General features: G+C 37.8%; 1 protein-coding gene across 3 annotated transcripts; it reads left to right on the top strand.

The window, feature by feature from the left end:
• The first annotated feature begins 8,926 nt into the window (after positions 1-8,926).
• On the top strand, positions 8,927-27,042 carry LOC138834384 (3-hydroxy-3-methylglutaryl-coenzyme A reductase). 3 transcript variants are annotated; one of them, XM_070033012.1, is made up of 20 exons: positions 8,927-9,015; positions 13,302-13,489; positions 13,955-14,066; positions 14,347-14,434; positions 15,855-15,939; positions 17,131-17,236; positions 18,981-19,087; positions 19,191-19,307; positions 19,657-19,817; positions 19,915-20,162; positions 20,258-20,436; positions 21,603-21,797; positions 22,117-22,275; positions 22,419-22,576; positions 23,154-23,259; positions 24,951-25,121; positions 25,444-25,584; positions 25,669-25,827; positions 26,160-26,314; positions 26,678-27,042. In XM_070033012.1, the coding sequence occupies exons 1-20, from the start codon at positions 9,003-9,005 to the stop codon at positions 26,730-26,732; spliced, it is 2,703 nt and encodes a 900-aa protein (XP_069889113.1). In that variant the 5' UTR covers positions 8,927-9,002; the 3' UTR covers positions 26,733-27,042. The 3 variants fall into 3 exon arrangements, with proteins under 3 accessions (XP_069889113.1, XP_069889114.1, XP_069889115.1); XM_070033013.1 differs by lacking the exon at positions 8,927-9,015 and adding an exon at positions 9,270-9,371; XM_070033014.1 differs by lacking the exons at positions 8,927-9,015; positions 14,347-14,434 and having other exon boundaries at positions 13,399-13,489.
• Positions 27,043-27,806: the final 764 nt, after the last annotated feature.

Here is a 27,806-nt window from a genome sequence, read left to right as displayed (position 1 = left end):
AGTTTCAGATCCCACAAATTAAGGACTAATCTCATAAATGACTCCCATTTTTTCAGGTGTAAGTCACAGATTTCCATGCTGTCATTGGTACTGCAGACTGACTGGCTATAAATTTGGAAGTTCTTGTAACCTCTCTCTTAGGTTTGATACATCTCTAGAAGTACTCACAAAACTCAGCAAAGTGCTTTATTGACTATTATTGGATTGCCATAAAGGATAGAACTCAGGGATGGCCACATAGAAGAGATGCATGGGAAAAGGCATGTGGGAAGAGAAACAGAGCTGCCATGTTCTCCTGCCACTCTCACACAGCCTATCAATGTGCTTCTCCATCCACAAGCTCTCCAAAGTCAGTGACATTGTTGGTTTTATGGAATTTTCAATATGCAGGCATGATGGATTAGTCTTCAGCCTCTCCCCTTCTTCTTAGCAGTTGGGATTCGAGGCTCTAACCTAATCCTCTACTTGAGGATTGTCTTTCTGGAGAATAACTTCTGTCCTGAAGATCTCTAAATCTGTGCTGTTAGATCTCTACTCACACTGATACTTACTGATATAACTTTTTCTTTTTTCTTTTAAATAATAGTTTTTTGAGATTAGGTGATTACATAAATTTCACAGTATTGTGGAATAGTGATACTTAAAGTCACAAACACACTTTAACCTTTACAAGGCAAATTGTCATTATCATGGTCTATAAAGTTTGTGAATTTATGAGCTTTGACAATACAACTATTTCTTCCATATCAGGTGATCTTTACATTTCTTTCCTTTTGCTTAGTGCTAGCTGTTCCCTCTTTCCCTCTCATTCCCTCCCTCCCATTGCTGCCCTTGAGTTGCTTAGTTTGTTTTGATCAATGTCCACTGCAGCTGATGGGCCCCTCTGTTGTATGTTTTCCCCTTTCCCTCTGATTCTGTGCCCTACTCCTAGCTTCCCTCAGATGTATGCATACACACACACACACACACACACACACACACACACACACACACACACACACCATATATGCGGTCAAGAACATGGAGTCATTTAGCAATGATACCGCAAAATGAGTGGAAGGCCTTTGTTTCTTGAGTAACTTTTTCTTAGATTGCACAAAAGAGGTGTTTTCAGACTTGTACCAGAGCAGGCAAAGTGTTCAGCCAGCAGAGATCAGACACTCCCACATGGCAGACTCCACTGGTTGGCTGGATGAATAGCCATTCATAGCATGCTTTCTCTTACTGCCCCTATATGGCTTAGAAAATTTAAACATTCAATTTCTTGGCTTTTCTCACATTTTTGGGGATAGATTTATGGCAGAGAAAGGTTTATGAAGAAATTTTTCTGATAAATAAGATGGTCACAGCTTATATGCCTCTTCATTTATTCCTCTTTAGAACTTAGGTGTTGCTTAGTACTTCAGTAGCCATCTTGGAACTGCGTGGGAAAGGCAGAGAATTATAGAGGTGCTAACCCCAGGCACTGGTAAGCTGCTGAGCCAATGACAGTGGCCAACTCCCTCTAGCTTTCCTGGTATGACAATGAAAAAAAAATGTTGAAGCTACGGTGAATTAAGTTCCTTCCCTATTACTTGAAGCTGAAATGAGTAATTCAAAAATTGTAAAGACTAATTGCAGTAGTACAGAGAAATACTTCTGGTATTTAGGCAATGATTCAAAATATAAATTATACTATTTCTATGCAGTCTGTATTTATTTTAAATTACTTCCACAAGCTGAACTGCTTTATTATGGAAACTAAATCATCCACCTTTAAAATGTCATGCTTTCTAAGTAGAATGGACAATCTGCCTTTTAAGTGCAATATTCTTTATGGGGCACTTGTGCTTTAAATAAGGTACATCCCCAGAATCTGTAAATAGTACCTTTGGAGCCAAACAACAAAACCACTAATGTGATTCACTATAGGTAGAACTAATTATCCATGAGGAAGAGAGGTTATAAATGTCTCACTGTGGGGAATACAATAGTGTGTGTGTGTGCGTGTGTGTGCGCGTGCGCGCGCGTGTGTGTGTGTGTGTGTGTGTCCATATCTCACATCACACATAAGGACTGAATCCAAAGGGAACAGAGATATTAAGGTAAATAATGTAAACACAGGTGGAGTTGGTGGCTACTTTGGAGTTAGAGATATGTTAGTCTGTGGCTAAAGTCTACCCCAGAGTGTATATGGGTGGCAAAGTTAGCTAGATCATCAATGTGATAATCATCTCAACAAATAAGTTTGGCTAGTTGTTTATACCTATAATCCAGTTATTTGGGAGATAAGAGAGAGGATGATAGTTTGAGGGCAAAAAGCTTCATACCCTATCTGAAATGAAACCTAAAAAAGAAAAAAAGTATGGTTAAAGTTGTAGAGCACTTGCTTAGCTAGTAAAAACAAAAACAAAAAACTAAACCAAAACCAAACCAATAACTCAGGATCAAACAAGTATTAAAATAAAATACAGATAAATTTGCTTGTAAGCGAAGTATAAGGAAAAGCTAAGTATAATTCAAAATCTAGACTCAACAAGAAAAAACTATATTAAAACAATTTTTATAGCAAAACCTCAAATGATGGGTTGGAGATATATAGCTCAGTGCTAGAGCCCTGGCTTAATATGCATAAGGCCCTATGTTCAATTTTCTTACTGCAAACCCATCTTTCCCTCTATTCCAAGAGACAAGCAAAAAACCTGAAAAAAGATCTTCAAAATGCATCTCAAATAATTAGCTAATCCTCATGACAAAAAGGAAATACCGAATCGAACACACGGATCACAGCCACCTGTGCAGAGTAGGAATGTGAGCATCACCGATCTAGTTTGTGTTCATTTTAGGATTTAAAACCTAACCTTAAAGGCAGGAAGTGTGGAATATTAACTATCTATAGACAGACTCCTTCAATATTCAGATTCTTTTCAATATTCAGAGGATTTCACATAAGAATTTTCACTATATCTGTACAAAATGTGCATGATTTAAGAAACAAAGAGGGAGAGACTTCAAGGGTATTTTTAACTGATATTTCTCTTTTCTGAATTGTTTTACTTATCTACCATCTATCTATCTATCTATCTATCTATCTATCTATCTATCTATCTATCTATCTATCTATCTATCTATCTATCTATTCTGTTGGTCATGGGGCTTGAACTCTGGGACTGGGTACTATCCCTCAGCTCTTCAGCTCAAGGCTAGTGCTCTACCACTTGAGCCACAGCAACACTTCCTTTTTGTTTATATGGTGCTGAGGAATTGAACCCAGGGCCTCTACTACTGAGCCACCTTCCCAGCCCTGTTTTACTTTTTTAAAGATTGTGGAGCTTCCTTTTTTTTTTTCTTTGCACTGATTTTAATATGCTTCTTCTGTCTGGCAAAGACGAGATGTTAGATATTGGAAGCATACAAACCACCTCTATGTAGACGCTTCATTTATTTCTACTCACCTACCCATCGATCCCTCTGTCTTTTCTTTGAAATACTCACTGAAATTAATGTTGTTGGTTTTACTCGGCAAGACAAGTTCCTGCTAAACAGTATTTATACACAAGTGAGTCTTTCACTATTTTCAGACTCATCAACAAATATACATATTGTTTTGCCTCATTAAGCCAGGTACTTAAAAATATTGAAAGCTAGCAGTTATGTAACTAGGCTTACTCAAAGGCCAAGCACGACTAGAGCAAGAAAAGAAGCTTCAGAATGAGGTTTGTGAATGAAATATGATTGCCCACCATTAATATAGAGTTATAAAAAAATCTCATAGAAAAAAGGCCAATTACTAAAACTTGTGGGGCTGGAAGTTAAAAGGCCAATATGGTCATCCACAATGCTGTCCTCATAGCAGAAATGGTACTCCTTGCCACATCTCCTAATCATGCTTGGCTTTGGCTGCAGGTGTAGTAGACAGCTCCTGTCAGGCAGAAGTCTTCTTTCCTCCAGTCTCCCTTCATGTCTTTCAGTGTTTTCCAAAACATCAGCATCTCAGTCCTTGCACACATAGAGCTGGAAACTTCCCACCTTATTCCCATCCTTCCTTCAGAAGTGCATTCAACATTTTTTCCACAAAAGATCAAGGATGGAGGTCCAGCTGTCCATAATGGTAATATCTCCTATAGTGGCCTTTCCTTCTTTTCTAATACATTGTCTTTGTAGTTTTCTTCTGAATTCCTGGAATCATCCACAAAATAAACTATTGTACTTTAGTTTTTAACTCAGTGTTTGATTTTGGAGGAACCCAACCTAAGGCAGACCCAAAACAATGAAGAAGAGAAGTAGGATCAGCTGTAGAAATAGGTTGAAGTTTTAGATTCACTAGGACTTGCTCACAAGGAAGAATAAAACCAAGACAAGCACATCTATTCACCTATGGCAAGAGAGCAGAAATATATTTAAGGCCTGTTAAAATTACAATGTCTCCCACCTTAATCTGTTGTGTTGCTATAACAGGATACCTGGTACTGAGTAATCTATAAAGAAGTTTAATTGACTCGTGATTTTGATGACTGGCAAGTCCAAACAGCATGGGGCCAACTTTGGTTGAATCACAACAGGGTAGAGAAATGGAAAAAGGACCAGCCACGCGAGAAGAGGCTCAATACATGGGGTAGCCTCACTTTATAACAATCCTATCTTGCAAGAATGAACTCAATCCTGTGAAATCTGCATTCTCCTTGGACGACTGTTCTTGTGTCTTCTTTCACAACTTCTTTGGCAAGACCTTATCCAGATCTTTCCCACTTTTTCCTTGGTTCCATTATTACTGCCTTCCGATTCATCTATCAGGAACTTTTATAAAGCTTGGAATTTGGAGTCAGAGGGAGAGGCTGAGACTGGGACAATAAAGGTTAATAGAAGAAAGGGAGTTGGACTTGGAGACTCACCGGATACAGCCTTTGCAGTACATATTTACTCCACTCTTGCTGGGTCCAGGACAAAGTTTGCTATTGAGAGAGAAGTGATGTTGGCTATTGAGGGAGAAGTAATGTTTATATTTGAGTAAAGAAGAGCCCTTCTTTATCCTTTCTTTCTCTTCCATTAATTCCTTTATGAATCAATTTCTTTGGCTAAAAAATTTTAAGAATCTCAGGACACAGATGCCTTTTCTATGTTGTGGAAGAAATTTCCTGAGGAAAATAATTCCTTTTTAAATAAAGTTTAGCACTATGATAAAATGATAAATTTTCCTTTAAAACAAAAACAAAACGTCTTTTCCAGTTTGTGCCTGCTCCCCAACTGATTCTACAAAGCTTGGAAAGGTATAAAGAGGGCAATAAAGAACTCTAGAGGGGGAAAAAATAGTGAAAGTGAGGTTAGAAGGTAGCCCAAACATTTGTTTGGACTCTCCTGTTACTAGTTTCAGAAGAGGTTCTGAGTATTGATTCCAGTTGATAAATTTTAAGAACTAAGAAGCAGAAAGTTTAGTTTTGCTACTCAAGAGCAATAGCTGAGACTTTTAGCTGATTTTCATGCAGATGTTATAGATCTGTTAACTTGCCCAAGACTTGTTCTCCCTTCTTCTTTTCCTCCCCTCTCTTCCCTTTCTCCCCACCCTTTTTAATCTCCCTTCCTCCTTTTCCTCCTCCTCCTTTTTCTCTCTTTGTGATACTTTGGATCAAATTCTGGTCCTTCCACTTGCCAAACAAGAGTTTTATTAGTGAACTACACTGCCTAGCTCCTAGTCAACAGTACTTTAGGATTTCAGACCAATTAAATTTTCTTCTCATGTATCTATACCATTCATTCTCATGCTCACAATTTTGGCCTTTGTACCATATCTTGTCTTCAAATCTTTCTTTCCCTTGTTCAAAACACACCCTTTCTATTCTCACTAGACTTGTGCATCCTTTGCTCAGAATGCTTCCTATGTTATCTGGAAAGGAACTATGCTTTTGTATGTTTTCTTAATTTAATTTTGAATCTTTTTTTAAATATAATTTTATTGTTACTAATGTGTTATATAGGAAGGTTACCATTTCATAAGTCAGGTAATGAGTACATTCCTTTTTTTTTTTTTTTTTTTAATGTCACCTCTTCCCTTGCTTTTCCCAAGATTTTTCCTCCCTGCTAATTTTGTATTTTGAGAACCTAATCTGGATAGCATAGCATAGGTTCCAGTAAATATGTCTCAATCTTTGTTCATGGAAATAATCTATTATTGTATCAGCCAAAAACTAAGTTTGACCAATTATTACTTGCAAAAAAATCTTGAAATATTTAAAATAAACATCATATATCATATAGGGCAAAGAGAAAGATTTGCCTGATGCTGAAATATACAAATTTGAGCACAACAGAGAACTAGAGGAAATCGATAAGCAGAACTATGAAGACTATGAAGTCTTTTGCAAAGAAGACTTAGAACCCTAAACAATCATACAAGCTGTTCTAATACAGAGTAGTGCGTATTATGTAACACAAAAGTAGACAGTTACATGGTTAAAAGTGTGCTTGGAAGCTGGATTTCAGAGTTCACATTTCAGATCTGTGTCTGCTGTGTGAACTTAGGCAAGTTGCTTTTCTATTTCTATAACTTTTCCATTTGTAAAATACAGATTCTAATGTTTCCCTCATAGGACAATTAGAAAAGTAACACATAAAGCCATATAATGTTGTTATTGTTATAATTCCCTATTTTATAGTATGACCCAAGCCAAATTTTGCAATTTATCATTAAGTATAATTATTAACAATTCTTTTGAAACACCTTTTGGGAATTATATAACAGTTGTTTTAAGGAATAAAACTAGAGTTTTATTATTTGCTTTTCTTATTTTTTTTTTTCCTGGTGGTGCTGGAGATGGAACTCAGGGCTTTAAACATCTAGGCAAGTGCTCTACCACTCAGATGCTCTACCCAACTTCTCACTGCCTGCTGCTTTTGAACTCAGAGACCTATTTAGCAGATTTTGGGAATAAAATTTTCCAAACCTTGTCTTGCCTTTTGTAGTAATGGCTTTATAATCCTTTTGTAAATGTATATTATTAAGCCTTTGTACTCTGTGAAAGACTTCTAAATCTGATATTTGGCCCTTTAGATTTCTAGGAGCACTACAGTTTTGAGGTCCTTGGTATACCTCCTTTTCCTCTCTTGCTACTCCACTCTTCTCTGTCCCCTCCCTCCTTCAGTCTTTGGCTAGCTCAGGTTTTTGCTATGTAAAGTTTATAAAATTAGGTTCCATGTCTGTCATGTTTGTGGCTTTATCTCCAGTGCCAACTGTGGTGTACTGCCCATAATATTTCAAATAATCTGGTAAAAAAAAAATACAAATAAAGGTCCTTTAGTATAGCAGTGAAACACAGAACCAGCAGAAGCTTTATGGCTAAATTCAAATTCCAGTTTTTTTAATTGCTTTGAGTCATTTATCAAAGACATTTTCTTTTTACAAAATGATAATGCTCATTTTATAATTATTAGATTCTAACAAGATAACCGTATATTAAAATTCCTATTGTGTATTACTTTCAAACTATAAGGTGGCCCTTTAAAATTGTGTACAGTGCAGTTCTTCCCGTTAAGCAATTCCCAAAGAAGACAAGTCACAATTTACAAAAATCTTATGGGTGTTTAGAGTAGGGAGAGATGGCCTATTCCTGGAATCAGGAAAGGTGGTGGTATATGAATGGTCCTTCAGTGTAGCTCAATGATTAGTATTTAAAAAATGGGCAGGCGTGTCTGAGTCAAACTAATAGATGACAAGTAAGGAAGGACATAAGAAGCTATTGAAAGCAACTCCTGAAGAAGGGTCAATTCGGGCTGAAATGTAAGGCCACACAGGGAAGGAGTGAGTGATACTCAAGAAATGTGGGGTGGGGCCATATGGGTAGTGTCTTATACTTTAATCCAATCGATATGAGAAATTATGGCATAAGAGGAAGATTACCGTGGTTGGCAGAAGTGCAAGATGCACTGGAAGGTGGAAAAGATCAGAGGTGGAAAGACCAGTTAGGAGAGACTATTGCATTGTTTTAGATGATGAAGGCCCATAAGTACCAGATGGAGCAATTCATCTGAAGGAATTCAGAGATGACACAGGCAGGCGAGGCATATTTCAGAAAGAGCCAACAGTGTGTGTGAGAGAGACAGGTGCCCCACACAGAAGAGAGAAGACCGAAGGAGCCATTTACACTAATGGGTAAGTTACGGGAGGGTATCCGGCTAGGATTTGGCTTGCGGTTTGTCTTGCACCACAATGCCACCGACCATCCCACTCTCCTTCCCTCCCTTCCCTCTCCCCCCTCTTCATTCCTTCCTCCTTCCCTTCCTCTCTTTCTTCCATCCTCCCTTCCTTTCCTTTCTTGCTGATCCTGGCGCTTGAACCCCACGTATGCACTACCCCTGAGCCTCGGCTCTAGGCTAGGCGAGGTAAGAATCTCATGGATTTTTCTCCTTGGGTTGGTGGTGAACAGGATCCTCAGATCTCGGCCTCCTGAGTAGCTAGAATTACAGGCGCGAGCCTTCCTTTCTTAATATCCCTCTTTTATTGGGAGCCTTCTCTCTGTCCCTCCATCTCACTCGACTTCTCCCGGAGCTACCCGCATCTTGAACCTGCGCTCCTTCCCCATCGATTCACACCTCTGTTTCCCATAATTTCCTTAGCCAGGAGGACCAGAGGTCAGGGCCTTGGGCAGCCCGACTCCGCACCGCCAGATTTCTTATCGCCCTCGTTTGGGCTGCTTCCATACTTGCGCCCCCACGGCTCGTGGACCAATGGGCGGCTTTTGGTTTTGAGACTCGGCCAGCTATTGGTTGGCTGAGCCGTGGTGAGAGATGGTGCGGTGGTTGTTCTCCGTCTGGGTGAGAGCTGTGGGTGGTTGTTAAGGCGACTGCTCGTGACGTAGTCCGTCAGGCCTCGGAGTCACCAGATGATTGGCTAGACGATCGGAAGATCGTTTGTGATTGGTCGCGAGCTCGTTAGTCCCGAGCGTGCGTAAGGGCAGATTTCCTTCCGCTCCGCGTCTCCGTTGGCTGGAGACGGCGGAGCACCGGCACTAAGGGGGGTTCGGTGGCCTCTGATGAGATCCGGAGGTGAGGCGGGCGTTGGCTGTTGAAGGGGAACCCGGGGGGGGATTGGGGCCGTGTTGGTAGCGGTACCCGGGGAGTGGTTGCGGGTCGCCCCTGGCCGGTCCTGGCGGGAGCTGCGGTGCCGGTCACTTTGCGGGTGTGGCGGCCCTGTGCGTTCGCGCGCGCGCTAACTGCGGGGAGACGTCCTTGAGGCCCAGAGAGCCGGGTGGCGGCGGGCCCCGTGGCGAGGGTCCTCGCGGCCAGGGTCGCCGCGGGCCGGGCCGGTCCTGAAGGGCGGGCCGGCCGACCGGCCTTCGGGTGACTGCCGCCGCCGCCGGTGCCCTGGCGGGGCGTCGCCTCGTTGGTCCGCCCGGTCGGAAGTAAGCAGTACCGGCCGAGGCCGTTGGGACCCTGAGACCAACGGGCGCCCAGTAGGGCGACCCTGGACGCCCCCCTTTCCTGGAGGATTGCTGAGGGTTGGGGGCAGTGAGGCCGGCGGCGCTCAAAGAGGATGGGAGGAAGGACCGCGGAGGCCGGGCGCTGCTCTAACTCCGGGCCTGTTAGGACCCGGACGAGGAAGAGCTCCGTGAACCCAAACCCTTGCACCCGCGGAGACAGATCCGGTCCTTTTTGTTGAGAACGGGCCGGCGCAGTACCGAGCCCAGAATAGGACCATACCCAGGACGCACCGGAGACTGCTTTCTCCTTCGTGCTCTTCAGCCTAGGGGCGTTGTCTCGTTGGTGTTGATGACTTTAGTTCAAACCTTGTAAGCCTTCCTTCTTGGGTTAGAGAAAACACACCTTGGAGGTGATTTTTGTGGTAGGAGCAGATGTGTACCCCCTTTCCCGCGGTCAGTATTTGAGGATATGCCTTCTTGGACTTTGTCCTGAGGAAGGAAAGTATTTTAGAGCCATACTGAATAATCGTGCTTAACTTCAGCGCCTTAAAAAGCAGCGATTTTTTTTTTTTTAAACTGGGATTTTCTACTGCTGTGAAAGACTTTTGAGAAGCTGTTAGCGACAGGCCTTGCAGGAGTAGGGAGCCCAGCCCCAAATCCTTTTTGAGAATCATTTAGCACTGGACAGCCATGTAAGTTTCTTCTGTGCTTTTCATCGGCTGCCTCTATTGATAATTTTGTGTTGTCCATTCATGTTACTGAACATCCAGATGGCCCTTGGCAGAAATGAGATTTCCCATCCCTGGTGGTAGAGAATAATTTTGAGATAAAACTAGATTTTTTTTTTTTTGTTAAACTTGCATTAAGGACAAATGTGAATTAGTAACATGAAGGGTTAAGGTAATATGTATACATTTTAGCATTAACATGAAGATTTGTGTCTGACACAAATGGCCATTTCTAGATGAAGTGTGCATGTGGGATTGTGTGGCATGTGTGTACATCCTAATCTCATGGTTTAATTTGTATTCATAGACAAATGGATCATATTATATAAACATCTTTAGGTTAACTCATAAAACTGCCAGTATTTGAAATTTGATTCCCACTCCCCCAGCCTACAGATAGCAGTTTGGTTCCACTTAATACTTTGACAACTTGGAGCTCCAAGTGAATGGAAAGATGTAATTTACAAATGCTGTCTTGTAACAGAATTGCATGTAGAATCCAGCCTTCCTTTTCCCAGTGCAAGATCCTGATGACTTTTTAGGATAGTAGTTTGAGATGGGGAATGAATGCTAGATCATCTTGGGATTAAAAGTGACTTCAATATAAGACAGGTTTTGCCTTCAAAGAGACATGTGCACATTAATTTGAGAACAGTGTAAAACACTATAGAATCAAATGGTGAAGCACATAATACAGGAGAAGTGATACTGAAAAGAAAGCATCCGAGTGCCATAGCATATTTTTCTGTGATTGGCCATGGGAGATGGGTTCAGTAGCAGACTGCATAAGTTTAAGGATTCCAGTGAACTTAATTAGCATACTATCAAAGACTGAAATGTTTTCAGTATATTTTCATTCTGAATAAGCAAAGCATAGGTTGCTTATTTCCCTTATTTTCTTCAAGTAAAAGTTGTTTTCTATTAATACTGTGTTGAATTTATATGGGATGTTCTGTAGTAATACTTGGAATTGCTGATGAAGGTGAAGATTAGATCGTATGGCATATGCTTGCTTTGCATGATCACCGAGAAATGGGAAGGGTACTGTGAGAAATGAGATTGTTTATAGTTATGGTTACTTGGGACCTACCTTTGTAGGTTGCTCAGGTTGCATTTCCACATAGGGCAGCTGTTTGGGGCTGATGAATACATTTTTCCTGAATGTTGAAAAGGTAACATCTGGGGGCGGGGGGTGTGAGAGGAAGGAGAAAATCCAGAATTAACAATGCAGCAGAAAACCTATTTGAAGCTAAACATCATGTGCCTAATATTTAAATGTGGATTTATGCTGAATAAATTTGTAATCTAAATTTGAACTGCTTCCTGGTTGCAGTTCAGATTTTAATTGAATTTTTAATAGTGTTGAAAAATAATGCTTCATGGGTTGAAAGAAGATTTTCTAGCCTGTTTGTGATTTATGTTTAGGTATGGAAAATTAGAAATAATTTCAATATAGATTTTAGACTAATTTACTTTCTGGGATATTGAATAGAAAGTATTTTATTAAATAGAAAGTATTTTGCTCATTTTCCAGGTATTTGTTCAATTCTGCTATATCTGAGTTTAAGATACTGGAGAGCAAAATGACAACAGTCAAGATGCAAGGTTGAAAGATCAGGATACATGCCACATTTGGAGACCTTTAGCCATTGCTAACCTTTTAAAATTGTGATCCACAATTCTTAACCACAGTAAGAAATGTGTGTTATGTTGGAAGCCAGAATATGCATATGAATAGTTTTACTACAGATGGAGTTTCAAGAAATTATACTTATCCATACTATGTGTCTTCCCTAACCTCTACTTTAAATATTATTTTTTAAAATTTCATTTAAAATATTTAAAATATCCTTACCAACAAAATTAACTTTGTGGTTTGGATTAATCCAGTAAAGGGTTGTGACCTACAGCTTGAAAACTAGTTAATCTGGCTGGTGGCTAAGTGTAGAGATTGTAGAGTGATGCAGTTGATTACCAAGAGATGATACTTGGGTAACTGCATCATTCCTAAAAGCTACTTTTTTTTTCCTTTCCCATATATCTTTAGATAGGTGAGTGCTCTCTTTTCTTCATTTCCTTCCTGTCTTTAAATGATGAATCACTTTCTTAATAAATATGAGACTAATTTGAATTCTTGCTAGAGTGGTAAATCTGTGAGCTTAGTTTTTAAATTATAATTTTATTTTTGAATAATTGCAAGCATGGAGATATTTAGTCCTAAGCTCAAATCTCTTCAGGGTTCTGTTGGGAATTAGTTTAAATCCTGTTCTTAATGCTTAACCTGTTTTAGTCTAGTTTGATTAGTAGTAAAAGTTTAGGAGCATTTTATATTTAATGTTTAGTCTTCTATCTCTTATTTTTGATCCATAAAGCAGCCACATCAAAGTCTTGTCTTTTTTTTTTTTAATGTAGAAACATCTATCAGAAAGGACTTTTTCTAGTGATATTATTATAGGTGTTTGATGGACTGTAATGGGTTTCTTCTGCCCTTGAGCAGCTTATAGATTAATATGTTTCAGCGAGTAGATTGAAACTTAACCTTTGTGTAATCAGAATGTAAATGATGAAGAGCTGCTCATGTGTTTTATAACCAAACAATTAGAAAATGCAAAGTGTTCTCAGTGTTTTTTTGTTTTGTTTTCTAAAACTTGAATTTTTTTTTTTTTTAAAGAAATGACTGGGTTATTGAGTCCTGCAGAACACTGGGCTTGGCTCTAGAAGTACAAAGGCTGAGAGATGTACCCAGCTCTTATGAAGGCAGACTTGGGATAGGGGGTTCTGACCTTTATACTCTCCTCTGGCACTCATCTCTGTATCCTTCTGTCCTTCTGTGCTCACCTTTGGCCATCTCTGCCCTGTGGTAACCCCTGTGTCTGCCTCCTTGTTTCTCCACAGCTCCCAGAGCCCACTGGGCATCTCTGTGACTATATTATTATAAGAACGAAATGACTGAATGAATGACCAGCAAGCATTTTTCAGAAGGAGGAGGAAGAGGAAAGGAGGGAAAAGGAGGGAGGAGGGAGGGAAGGATTGCTTATCAGTTGGTTGCCAATGGATCATGAGTCCTTTTAATTTTAGCATTATTTTCCAGAATCGTAAGGAACACTCATTGTTTCTGTACAAGACACTTTACATACAAGGCAGGGTTAGCTGTATACCAAGCATTCTCATTTGTTCTTCCCAGGATCCAAGGATTCTGCAGCTACGATGTTGTCGAGACTTTTCCGAATGCATGGCCTCTTTGTGGCCTCCCATCCCTGGGAAGTCATAGTGGGGACCGTGACACTGACCATCTGTATGATGTCCATGAACATGTTCACTGGTAACAACAAGATCTGTGGTTGGAATTATGAGTGTCCAAAATTTGAAGAGGTCAGTGAAATTATCTTGATACTGACTAAATTATACTTCCGTTCCTAAAGAGTATCTCCTTTTAGAAAACTTGTAGCCAAAAAATTATGTCTTTCTTTTAAATCTCATGAATTTACCTCAGATTTGTTTACTTACATGGGAATGGTAATGCAATAGATATGCTCTTGACTTTTTGTATACAAGTGAGTAGAATTGACTTAATTGAAAAATAAATCTTTTGTAAGTGGCTGCCAGTGAAAGATGTAATAAATTGGCATTACAGTGAGTTATTTAAAAATTCATTTAATATTTTATTTGTATTTTGATACTTTTTGTTTTTTTATTGATACTTTCAATAAGCAATATGCTTACATTTATATTGTGGTACTTTGTAAACTAATGATATTTAAAATAAAAATTCTTATTTTTATTGCTTTTTTAAAAAGTTCATGCTATTAGAACTTCATTTTTTATTCCTTCCAATAGGATGTTTTGAGCAGTGACATTATAATCCTAACGATAACAAGATGCATAGCGATCCTGTATATTTACTTCCAGTTCCAGAATTTACGCCAACTTGGATCAAAATATATTTTAGGTAATACATTTATGTTTCTTATGGCCAGCAGATTTTTAATTTCCTATTCAGATGAACAGTTTGTTCACATCATGTGTTTGGAAATGTGTGTATTGCTACTGGGTAGTAGTAGTAGTTTCCATTCTTACTACTAGGAACTAGACATTCTAAAACTTTGGGACCTTATTTAATAATATGGAGAAAATTTGTACTCTATCTCAGTGTCTTTGGGTAAACTAAGTAATACTATTTTTGTAATGAAGAGTAAAGGTTTTTCAGTGTTGAATTTTGTCTATTTTAGGTATTGCTGGCCTCTTCACAATTTTTTCCAGTTTTGTATTCAGTACAGTTGTCATTCACTTTTTAGATAAAGAACTTACAGGCTTGAAGTAAGTATTTAAAGCCAAAAATGTATGTTTTTCTCAAAAATATAATTTTAAGAACTTAATGTGCTGTAAAAATAATACATGAATTTACAGGAGAGTAGAAACTGAGGAAATTTTTCATGTAACCTTACTATTAGCTAATTTTAACTGCTGTTAGAATGTTAACATGTTCTTTCACACTTATGCTTAAACTTTCTAACATTATACTAATTTTTTTTATAATTGTACGCTTTTAATAATAGCATCTTTCTAAGTCCTTAATATTTAACTGTATTTTTAGGGATGTGCTATGTATTCTCCTATATCAATATTTTATAGTTAATCTTCTAATGTTGGATTATTAGGTTAATTTTCCTTGTTAATAACACCAGTGAGTATATTTGTAGACAAATTTTTATTCATTCATAATTATTTCCTTAGGATATATCTCTGGGATTGGGATAGCCTTTCTTTTTGGTAGCTTTTTTTGGTGCTACTTACCATCTAGAAAGTTTAATTTATCCTTCTACAAGTAGTGATTAATGAACAGTTTTTAAAAAATATATTCCATGTTTTTCTCAATACTAATTTAAGGTATTTTTTGTTTTTTGTTTCTGTACTGGGGTTTGATCTCAGGGACTAGGTACTGTCTCTTAGCTTTTTCACTCAAAGTTGAGTCACAGCTCCACTTCCAGATTTTTGGTGGTTATTTTGCAATAAGTATCTTTTGGACTTCCCTGCTTGGGTTGGTTTCAAACTGTCATTCTTGGATCTCAGCCTCCTGACTAGCTAGGGTTACAGGTGCTAGCCACCACTGCTGGCCCTAAGGATTTTTTAAATTAATGACATTTTTCTATTAAGTTAATAGCATTAGTGAGTTTTTCCATATAAATATATTTACATTTTATCATTAAAAACATTGGTGGTATTGAAGTTTGAACTCCGGATCTTGTACTTGTTAGGCAAGAGCTCTACCACTCGAATGTACACACACCTTCTCAGCCTTTTTTGCTTTTTAGTTTATTTTTTAGGTAAGGTTTTGTGCTTTTGCCCAGGCTAGCCTTGAACTTTGGTCTTTCTACTTGTGACTTATAGTAGGTATGATTACAGGTATGCAGGAGCATACCAGTACACCCAGTTTGCATTTTAGGCATAGGATCATCCTAACTTTTTTATGTATGTACTGGCCTTGAACCATGCTCTTATGTACTTCCCATTGTAGTAGCTGGAATAAGCATATAAGCTCATCTGTCATTTTTAATAGCTATTGTGATTAGTATGAGGATATACCAAAGAAGTATTGCGAAAACTTTTTGATCTGCAGAAAGGTACATATACTGTAGGATCATACAAAGTATGGAGGGGAGTTTTGGTTTAAGGTAGATTTTTTTAAAACCTATTTTTCCTCTTACTAAATGTATCTACTCTTTTTATTTTTCCCCAGTGAAGCTTTGCCTTTTTTCCTACTTTTGATTGATCTTTCCAGAGCAAGTGCATTAGCAAAGTTTGCTCTAAGTTCTAACTCACAGGTAAGTTTTACTTATATAAGATAGGAATGTGATTAAAATTCCCGTTTTAAAGTTTGTTTACACCAATAGGAAAAATTACAGTTTTTTCATAGCTTAAGATTCAGAGACTTCCTTACATTTTCAGTTTAATTCTGAAGCACTAAGAATGATCTGTATAAGTGCCCAAAGAATAGTCCTTTTTATCCAGTGACTCAAATAAGATTTCATAGTTACTGGAATTTAGCGTTTTCTCTGGTTTGAAAGTTTTCAGAAATTACAGTTAAATGACTTGGATAAGTGGAAAAGAATCTTATCTAGTAAGATAATAGAGAACAGATCGGATCTGATGGGAAATAACAGCAGGGAAGATTCAATTTTAAGCCCTTTGAATTGTTACTGGGATTATTTCCCATCCTAAATTTCATCTTAATGTTCTTTAAGTCACTTAAAAAAGAAAATCTTAACTTTAGCCTAGTGCCTGTAATCCTGGTTAGTCAGGAGATTGAGCTCTGAGGATCATGATTTGAAGCAAGCCCAGGCAGGAAATTCCATGAGACTGTTATCTCCAATTAACTATCAAACAATCAAAGTGTAGCTGTGGCTCCAGTGGTAGAGTGCTAACCTTGAGCACAAAAAGCCAAGGATATCACCCGGGCCCTGAGTTCAAGCCCAAGGACCTGCACACACAAAAAGAAAAAACCTTTACCATTTTTATAAGCGATCTTGTATCAGAGTATCTTGAATATAAAACAGCTTATCAATCTTAAACCAAGTTCCCCTCTATATTTTGTATGATCCTGCTGTGTATGATTATGTGTTCAATGAATGTTTGTGATCGTTTGAATATGCTGACAAGGAAATGATTTAAGTTTTATAATACTAACATGGCCTCAAAAAATTTAAAGCTTCTGTTGGTGGTAGCCAAATATAATATTGAGTAGGATTTAATTATGTGGAATTTAAATGACAGGATTCTTGTAATACCTTGAAGGAATATTCCCTAGAACAATTGGTAAGAGAAGCAGGGTATAATATATAAGTTCATTTTCATTTATTTCTCTGTATTACTACTGTTCTTTGTATTTAGAACACCTTAGTTATGAATTTCATCATATGAAAAGTACATTAGGTTTTAGTGTAAGTCCTAGGACTCTTATATTTTAAAAATTACTTTGTTCTTTACCCTCATTATGTGTTTGGTCTGTTTATTAGGATGAAGTAAGGGAAAATATTGCTCGTGGAATGGCAATTTTGGGTCCCACATTCACCCTTGATGCTCTTGTTGAATGTCTTGTGATTGGTGTTGGTACCATGTCAGGTTTGTAAGCAGTTTAATAATAACTGACATTTAATAATATTTTTAGCAAGTCACTGAAGAGGAAAAAAATATCCTAGCTTTGCAGCTTGTTCTTAAATTCTGACTTCAGTTACTCTGAAAGTTGAAATTGTATCAATGTGTGGATATATTTGACTTGTGCTTGTTCACTTTGCTGCAAATGTAGTAGTTGATATTTTCACTCTTGCCATTTTCTTTTTTTTGAAGGGGCAGTGGGTATTTGTTTTTTTTTGGTCTAAGTTCAGGGGCTTGAAATCAGGGCCTGGGTTTGGCTCTGAGCTTTTTAGCTCAAAGCTAGTACCTACTACTTGAGCCACAGCTCCACTTCTAGTTTATTGGAAATAAGAGGCTCATGGACTTACCTGCTTGGGCTGGCTTTGGACCATGATCCTCAGATCTCAGCCCCCTAAGTTGCTAGGATTACAAGCATGAGGGACTGTCACCCACCTTGCCATTTCCTCTATGTTCTGTTTTGTAGTATATTTTTTGTGTGTGGTTTTTAACAATTATATGCCAAGCTTGATCTGCTCTTGCTTTTCTCAGACTAAATTAGTGAGTTGATTCTTTGAGTTTTAATTGCCATTTTAGGAGACAGTGCAGGAAGAGTCAAGTACCTAATAAGGTGGTTGGGAAGAGTTAAACAGATAGTAAGTCCATCTTAGCGAGTACCCAGTATGTTTCAGCATGTTTCCTCATCCTTCATTGGTACTAATTAAGTACTAATATATAGGGTGCAAATTATTGCCTTGCTGGAAAATTAGTATCATGGTATTGGGGAGGTCTCCTAATTATTAGGACTGGATTTTATGGCTTTCTCTTGAAGATCATACTTGTATTTTTTGAGCTAGGGTTTGCTATGTAATCCAGGCTAGTCTAGAAGCTAAGATCTTCCTGCCTCTGGCTCTCAAGTACTGGCATTATATGCATGTGCTACCATGTCCTGCTGAAGATTATGCTTATTTGGTTAACTATTATTCTGGTATTTTTCCTTATCCTCCTTAATAAGAGAGGCTTATTCCTTCAGAAATAACTTGCTTTAAAAGCAAGTAGTTGATTTCTGTTAGGTAATATACTAAATCAATAATGTGACTTTTGTGGCTAAAAATGAAATAAAGTCAGTAGTTAATATTGGAGGAATAGAAGTTTTCTTCAGAGTGGCTTATCCTTTATATTCTTATCCAAAAACAAGATGTTGCCATTTGCTAAGAGAAAGACAAAAACATTTTTGGCTTATTATATATATATATATTAAAACAAAATTACCATGCCTGGTCTTGGGTTGTTGGGAACTTGAGAAGACAAGGTCTCTCTGCTTTTGAGGGATCAAGAGATCCCCAGTAATTCTTGTTGTTCTCTAAGCTTTAGCTTCACTGTTGAGTTAATTCTATATCCCGTAGATGGCAGAGTTTACTGTAATAATATTAAAAAAAATTAGCAAAAATATACAAATGAGCTTTATTACATTTTAATGTACGTTGATCAGATACTTTGATCAAATTCTATAGCATATCAATACAATGTTTTTAAACCCCTTTTCTCCTTATGCCACCTTTTGAACGGTTTTTGGTGGGTTTATGTTATTTTCTATAATAATAATCACTCTCCCTTTCCTTTTCCTCTTTTCTGTACCCATATTTTCACATAAGTGTTCTTCTGTGGGGAAAGTCATTTATACATATGGTACCAAATACATGTAGTTTAATGCTTTGAATTTTTCTCTGAACAGGGGTGCGTCAACTAGAAATAATGTGTTGCTTTGGCTGCATGTCAGTTCTTGCCAACTACTTCGTGTTCATGACTTTTTTCCCAGCATGTGTGTCATTGGTATTAGAGGTACGGACACATCTTACTTATGGCATTAGCAGAACAGTAATATTGCACATTGCATCAGTTAAATAAAATTAGAACCTTTTAATCTATTGCTTTTACTTTTTAGCTTTCTCGGGAAAGTCGTGAGGGTCGTCCAATTTGGCAGCTCAGCCATTTTGCCCGGGTTTTGGAAGAAGAAGAAAATAAACCAAATCCTGTAACCCAGAGGGTCAAAATGATTATGGTAATAGCAGTTTTCTTTATCTGTCAGTTTACAATTGGAGCAATTTTTTTTTAATTTCCTTTTTCTTTATAGTCTTCAGCTTCTAGTGAGATTTCACTATATTCCCTTTTCATTTGCTCATTTCTTTGAAGCTGCTAGTCTTTGTCTCCCCACTAAATGCCTCCACCTCTCTTTGAAACCTGTTCGGGATGTTTGAATAGTAATGGGGTTCTACTGTTAGTCATGTAGTGACTTTCTTATGCTGAGGAGAAGCCAAGGAAGATCGTGGTATGGTTGTCAGTTGTTAGGGACGAGAAATTTAAATTCTAGTAAGAATCAAAAGATACATAATTTTTAAATTTTATTTCAGTCTTTAGGCCTGGTTCTTGTTCATGCTCATAGTCGCTGGATAGCTGATCCTTCTCCTCAAAATAGCACGGCAGAACACTCAAAGGTTTCTTTAGGACTGGATGAAAATGTGTCCAAGAGAATTGAACCAAGTGTTTCCCTTTGGCAGTTTTACCTTTCCAAGTAAGTGTACAGAAGCTTACTGTATTGTTCATTAGTCATAGTACTCTGTGCCCTTTAAGTATAGTTTGTACATTTTATATTTGCTTTCTTTATTTAGAATGATCAGCATGGATATTGAACAAGTTATTACCCTAAGTTTAGCTCTCCTTCTGGCTGTCAAATACATCTTCTTTGAACAAGCAGAAACAGAATCTACACTCTCGTTAAAAAATCCTATCACATCTCCTGTTGTGACCCCAAAGAAAGCCCAAGAGAACTGTTGTAGACGAGAGCCTCTGCTGGTCAGAAATAACCAAAAATTCCAGACTGTGGAGGAAGAGACTGGGATAAGCCAAGAAAGAAAAGGTAATTTATTCCCCATTTCTTCCATTGATTTGTCACAGCATCCTTTTAAACAGTGATTTTCAATGTTTTGAGATTTCTTTTGGTCTTTTGAACAGTTGAAGTGATAAAACCTTTACTGGCTGAAACTGACACCTCAAACAGAGCTACATTTGTGCTTGGTGGCTCCTCCTTACCCAGTACTCCATCAATAATGGGGACACAGGAACCTGAGATTGAACTTCCCAAGGAACCTCGATCTAATGAAGAATGTCTGGAGATACTTGGTAATGCAGAGGTGAGGCTAAGCATCAACACCTACTTGGAAATTTTCATTAAAAAGGAGCTTTTTTTTATTAAAGGAAAAACTAGAATCTTCTGGGTACTAAATTCTACGCATTGTGTTGCATGGTTTACACTTATGATGAGTGAGATATGTGGAATTATCTCTACTTCTCAGATGAGAAACCCAACAGGAAATGGAGCAGGATCTGAAATATTCTGGTTCTAGACTCAAAAACTAACACTGATTTTTTATTGTTTTCTTTGAGATGAGCAACTATTGCATTTTTTTCATGGGTGTAGACTGAAAGTGTATATCACAGAGGTGAACTTCAAAGTTAGAAGAAATTTTGTCATTTTTGTTTAAGGTTGAACTAATGTGGAAGCTAGGTTTCTTCTACCTCACAATCATACAACAACAGTCATTTTAACACAAATACTATATTCCATCCATATCTCCTTAATCTGATTGACTTAAAATTTTTTTCATGTAGAACATATTCCTTTCCCTCCTCAGCTTTATTCAGGCAGGATGGCAAATAAAATTATAGAAAGAAGACTAATTAACCATGTAAATATATTATTTGTCCAAGAACTAAAATGTAAACATACACAGTAGTTTGGACAACACTTGTAATATCTAACATACACTGTAGGTTTGTACAGTCATATTTAATTTTCTATTTACTACATATTAATGAAAATCTGTCTTTGTAATGTAAAAATAACAGTGCTATGGTATTCATAGTCACTTGGCATTGCTTAATTACATGATTTTAAAACAATGTTGTAATATCTTTCTATTAAAAATGGCAGTGGTAGTTGTAGTTGGGCACTGGTGGTCATAGTTACTTAGGAGGTTGAGATCTGAGGATCACAGTTCAAAGCCAGCCTGGACAGGAAAGCCCACAAGACTGTTATCTCCTATCTCTATCTTGAGCTTGTAGCTCAGGTGGTAGAGTACTAGCCTTGAGCAAAAAAGCTCAGGAACAGCACTCAGGACCTGTGTTCAAGCTCCAGGAATGGCACAAAAATAAAATAAAATGAAATAAATAAAAATGGCAGTGATATAAAAGATTTATATAATTTAGAATTGTGAATAATGAAAGTATCATCTTTCAGGTCTTCTATCACCTCCCTCTCTGATCTCTGTAACCTTTTCTTGTTTTCCTAATTCTTTAGAAAGGTGCGAAATTCCTTAGTGATGCTGAGATCATACAATTGGTCAATGCTAAGCATATCCCAGCTTACAAATTGGAAACGCTGATGGAAACCCATGAACGAGGTGTATCTATTCGCCGACAGTTACTTTCCAAAAAGCTTCCGGAGCCTTCTTCTCTCCAATATCTACCTTACAGAGATTATAATTACTCCTTGGTATGTTCTTTACTTCTTAGAGGTTTGCCTTGTAGCTTCTTCAGTCTTTTTTCCTTTGACTTTTTTTTTTAATAGGTATCATATTCTTTCAAAAATTATTCTAATTTCATATTCTGTTTATATAGGTCATAGGTTATTTTTCCTGTTATCATTATTGGAAAGTTTTTGGCATTTTCAAGTGCTTTTAAAAAGCAAATATAATTTTTGTTGAAAAAATGTACTCAAGAATTAAGTTTTAAGAAAGTTACTAATATTGAGAATGGAGTGGCTATGTATTTGTAATGTAGATATGAAATTCACTCATTGTCTGACTTTGCAGGTGATGGGAGCCTGTTGTGAGAATGTTATTGGGTATATGCCCATCCCTGTTGGAGTAGCAGGACCTCTGTGCTTAGATGGAAAGGAGTTTCAGGTTCCAATGGCAACAACAGAAGGTTGTCTTGTGGCCAGCACCAATAGGGGCTGCAGAGCAATAGGAGTAAGTTGGAATTTAATTTGCTTATTTAAAAATATACCCTTAAGCAAATAAACCCTTAAGTAACCAGATTTGGGGATAATCAAGGACACCTTGTGGGACAAGCAAAAGTGTCTTTCGGATTCATGTGCTTCTGTATTTTGTAGCTTGGTGGAGGTGCCAGCAGCCGAGTCCTTGGGGACGGGATGACTCGAGGCCCGGTGGTGCGTCTTCCCCGGGCTTGTGACTCTGCAGAAGTGAAGGCCTGGCTTGAAACACCTGAAGGGTTTGCAATGATCAAGGAGGCCTTTGATAGCACCAGCAGGTGTGCGAAAGCATTTATATACTTGTCCATGTTCATTTCAGAACCATTTTCTATGATTGCTAAATATTACAATTACTGATATTTTGTCTGCTAAATATAACACAAGAGTCACAGTTTGAATTTACTCTCACGTGAACTGTTTATGCCTGTTTGAGAGTGGGGAGGAAGTTGATTCCAATACTTGTTAGTATAAAAGGGTGTAAAATAATAAATTTGGCTAGACTTTTGTTTTGCCTTGAGAATTATCTCTGGGGAAAAGGATTAAGCAGGATTAGTAGATGTTTACCTTGGATGCTTAAAGTTGTTTAATGAGTATGCAAAAAGCATAATCCTTATAACTGATAACCCCGTTATAGTTTGTACTAGTTTTTTTTTTTAAATTTAGAGTATTTAGTTTTATTATGAAAATGTTGTCTATAGCCCATCTTCAGTGGTCTCTTTGTTTAATTAAAGGAGAAAATGAGTAATCTTTTTGAGATTCCTCCAACAATATTCATCTTAAGCATGAAATAACAACTATTTAAGGTCACGTCCATCATCTTAAAAGAATAAATGTCTTTGCTTCTTTCATTTACAGATTTGCACGCCTACAGAAACTTCATGTGAGTATGGCTGGACGCAACCTTTATATACGTTTTCAGTCCAGGACAGGAGATGCCATGGGCATGAACATGATTTCCAAGGTGAGCATGCATACACTGTGTGTGAAAGTGGCTAGAATGAGAAGTTGTAGGAATAATTGTCCCAGGAGACAGGAGTTGGCTGAGGGAGATGAGAGTGAGGATAGACTTATCTATGGCCCTTTCAGGTACCATGTACATGAAAAGATCAATATTGGTTTATCATAGGTTTTGATACATAAATCAGGCATGGCATTGTACATATTCTGAGCCAACTAGGAAGAATGTTGAGTTTAATATTTTAGAATTTTGTCTAAAAACAAAACTTTGTTTGCTGAGGTATGGGATTGGGGAGGGTGGGGTGCACAGATTCTGTTTCAGTGGTAGAGTGAAAGTACATGCTTAGCACACATGAAGTTTTAGGTTCAGGTCCCGGCATTACTACCTCACTCAGGAAAAAAGAACAGGCTTGTAAAAAATCCCTTGAAACCTCTTCTAGAGACTTTGAGACTTTGTCTTTAAGGTGTTAGGTATATATGATATATGTGTATGGTCTGCTTGTTTCCCCAGTTTGTGTATGGCTTATATTTTGCTGATATTTGTTATTTTCCGGATAAAAAATTAAAATCAGATCTGTTTATAAGGGCTATTCAGAAAGGAAAATGACAAAAAAATTGAAGGTAGGATCTTGAGAAGATAATTCACATTCATGGTCAGAGTAGCATTACTCATAGTAGCCAAGAGGTAGATACAACTGGAGTGTCTATTGGTGGATACAGGGACAAATAAGGTGGATGGATGTGTAAGATGGGAGGATATTCTGACACCTGGACAAATGAGTCTTGAGAGGACATTAGGTTGGGTGGAAGAAGTTAGTCACAAGATACAAAGTCTGATTCTACTTTTTTCTCAGGTAGTTAGAACAGTCAAATTCATAGACTACAAGTAGAATAGTGTTTACCCAGGGATGTTAGGGAGAGTAGAAAATAGGTGATGCTTGTTTAGTGAGTTGTAGAGCTTTAGTTTTTGTAAGATAAAAGGATGCTGGATAATAAAATTTGAATAAACCTAACACTATATGTACATTACCACAATTTTAAAAAATTTGCAATACATAGGTTTTGAATTGTTGTTACTCATTAATTGAATTAACAACTAATTAGATCTACTTTTCTTTACAGATTATTAGCCTTTAGACAACAGTTTACCAAGTATTACATGTTGATCAAAGATTGAGTTACTTTGCAGTGACATGAATGTATTTCTTGTATCCTGTTTGGTATTTTGACTTTCTGCATTCATTAATGTCTACAACAAACTCATTTTTCAAACTTAGAAACACATTAGGGATCTGTACGTAATCAAGTTACTCAGTGATGATTATGAAATAGCTTTTTTTTTGGTCAGTCTTGGGGCTTGAGCTCAGGGCCTGGGTGCTGTCCCTGAGCTTTTTTAAAAGCTCAAGGCTAGCATTTTGAGCCAAAGCACCACTTTCAGCTTTCTGGTAGTTAATTGAAGAAAATAGTCTCATGGACTTTACTGCTTGGGCAGGCTTTGAATCGTGATCCTCAGATCTCAGCCTCCCTAGCAGTTAGGATTATAGCCATGAGCCATTGACAACAGCTTGAAATAGCTGTTTCTTTTGCGTTTTACTTCTCTGAAGTATGTTCTTCTCTGTACTTAAAGAATAAGTGTAAACAAGCCTTGTGATCTATAAGAATGAATATGCATTTTAATTTTGTTGTGGTTAACAGGGTACAGAGAAAGCACTTTCAAAACTTCAAGAGTATTTCCCTGAAATGCAAATTCTAGCTGTTAGTGGGAACTACTGTACCGACAAGAAGCCTGCTGCTATAAATTGGATTGAAGGAAGAGGAAAGACTGTAGTTTGTGAAGCTGTCATTCCAGCCAAGGTTGTCCGAGAAGTGAGTGATGGGTTGCATATCTTACCTTTTTAGTTTTGTAATCTTCAGTTGGATACAAACATTGGGGAAAAGAGTATTGATATTGTTAATAAAATTAGATTTATGAGGTAGCCTTTCCACTAACGTAGCTGTTTTACTGTATAGCACCCATTTGTGTGGGGCATTCACAGAAACAAAACTTCCAGATAATCTATTTATCCCCGACATGGCTTAAACTGGACTACATCTAAATAATTTTTTTTTCTGGAGATACATAGATCTGGGTCACATGCCTGTTGACTCTCCTGGAGGAAGACATAAAATGTTCACTACTGTCTTCTAGGTATTAAAGACAACCACAGAAGCTCTGATTGATGTAAATATTAACAAGAATCTGGTGGGCTCTGCCATGGCTGGAAGCATAGGAGGCTACAATGCGCATGCGGCAAACATTGTCACTGCTATCTACATTGCCTGTGGACAGGTGAGCGCTCCTGCCTCCACTTCTCTTTTCTGTTGTTCTAAAAAGATAAAGAGTATACTGTACATGTTTTTGGTTTTTTCCTAGGACGCAGCACAGAATGTTGGTAGTTCAAATTGTATTACCTTAATGGAAGCAACTGGTCCCACAAATGAAGACTTATATATCAGTTGTACCATGCCCTCAATAGAAATTGGAACTGTGGGCGGTGGGACCAACCTGCTACCTCAGCAAGCCTGTCTACAGGTATGACAGACACATCATGCACAGAGTCCATTGACTTCGAGCCTAGCTATGACTTCATAGGATTCTGTGTCTGACTCTGCACATTACTTCCTTCCAAACTGTGGCTTAACTAGTGTGACCAGATGAGCACAGCTTATTCAGGCATACAGTTTATCAGTTTCAAGAGTAGATTAAGTATAAAGATGAATATGCATTGCTGTTCAGCTATCAAATCTTGGGAATGTAGTATTTTCAGAGTCTAGTTCTAGTCTGATGCCCTCATAGTTCTAGTTTTAATAATTGTTTTTCATGACATCAAGGCTGAATTTTCATCTCTCTTGCTCTGGCTACAGATGCTAGGTGTTCAAGGAGCATGCCAAGACAATCCCGGGGAAAATGCCCGGCAGCTTGCCCGAATTGTGTGTGGTACAGTGATGGCTGGAGAGTTGTCTCTGATGGCAGCCTTAGCAGCAGGACACCTTGTCAGAAGTCACATGATTCACAACAGGTCAGACTTCAAGACATCTTGAATATGTTTTCTCTATACTTTAAAAGAAACACAATGCTAGGCGCTGTTGGCTCTGCCTGTAATCCTAGCTACTTAGGAGATTGAGATCTGAGGATCGTGGTTCAAAGCTAGTCTATGCCACAAAGTCCTTGAGACTCTTTATTTCGAGAAAACTGTAAGTGGCAAAGTACTAGTGTATTAGTTTTGAACACAAAAGCTCAGGGACAGTGCCAAAGCCCTGAGTTTAAGCCCTGCAACTGACCAAAAAAAAAAAAAAAATGCAGTATAGATCTTAATACTTATGTCTCAGAAGTTTCCATTTCTGACATTCCAGTTACTTGTCTTTTTTTCCCCCTACTGTAGGTCAAAGATAAATTTACAAGCCCTTCAAGGAACTTGCACCAACAAGGCAGCGTGAATTGCCTGACAGTTCTGAACTGCAACACGGGCATTGGGTTCTAAAAGACTAACATAAAATCTGTGAATTAAAACTATCAATGCAGTGTCTTGTGGAAGATGGGTAGATGTGATCAGGGAGACAACTGCTTGCTATGTAGCTCTTTCTTCAAGAGGTTCAAGGTCCTTCTGTGCAAACTCCTCAGATGTGAAAACAGCGTAGCACTTTACATGCTGTGCTCTTTGGGAAAATCTCAACATGGATATGCTTGAATGCATTACAGATGATTCCACCACTCATTCTGGAAGGCAATACAAGCTGGAGAAAGGTGTTTTTGTTTGATGAAGTGATGATGTTCATGGTGATCTGTATGAGATTGCTCTTCCCCCCAACCTCATGGGTTAAAAATGGATTTTTAAATTATATGGTAGCTGATAGACTTCTAATTTTATAGTTAATTTATTTAGTCTAGGTTGTAGAACTTAGTTAAGTTTATTTTTTGTAAACTAATGATTCATTTGGTGCTGGTATTTTGATTTTGGGGAAATAACCAACATTATTCAGAAAGGGACCTGCTTCAGGGGAAAAACTTTTTCTCAAATGACAGAAAAATGTGCTAAACTGTGCTAAATAGTTCTTAATCAGGGAAACAACTGCATTTCTCTCTGTAGGCTATTTGTTCCAAGAGGCCTCTTGTCAAAGTATGTGTTTGCTGAGACTAGCTACAGTATGTTTTTAGCATTATGCTTGCAGAAAGTCTTATGCTTGTCGATGAATACATCACAGCTGTTAATGTTAATTAGCCGAGGGTGACTTGTCAAGTACAAGCAAGCCTCTGACCTTTTTCAGAATGTAGAGTGTGGTAACACACTTTTGAAAAGAACCCTATCATTTCTCTAAGCCAACTTTTATTTCTTTAAAGACATTTATATTGGTTTAGCTGAAAAATCTAGGTTTTTTTTTTCATAAGCAACTATCAAATATGTATATGTTGTAATAAAGCTTCTTAAGCTAGTTTCTTGAAAGTGTTTAAGAAATAAAAATCAACTTGTATACTGAAACACTCTAGCTTGGGCTGAGAAGATGAAGGTGTTT

The sequence above is a fragment of the Dipodomys merriami genome, unplaced genomic scaffold (genome assembly GCF_024711535.1).
Source record: "Dipodomys merriami isolate MVZ:Mamm:240054 unplaced genomic scaffold, mDipMer1.0.p SCAF_213, whole genome shotgun sequence".
Lineage (NCBI taxonomy): Eukaryota > Metazoa > Chordata > Mammalia > Rodentia > Heteromyidae > Dipodomys > Dipodomys merriami.
This window is presented reverse-complemented; position numbering and strand designations above follow the sequence as displayed.

Coding starts and splice junctions, on each gene's coding strand:
- LOC138834384 (XM_070033012.1), top strand. Junction 13,490..13,954: donor AGTGTCCAAAATTTGAAGAG/GTCAGTGAAATT, acceptor TCCTTCCAATAG/GATGTTTTGAGCAGTGACAT. Junction 19,818..19,914: donor TGGCAGTTTTACCTTTCCAA/GTAAGTGTACAG, acceptor TTCTTTATTTAG/AATGATCAGCATGGATATTG.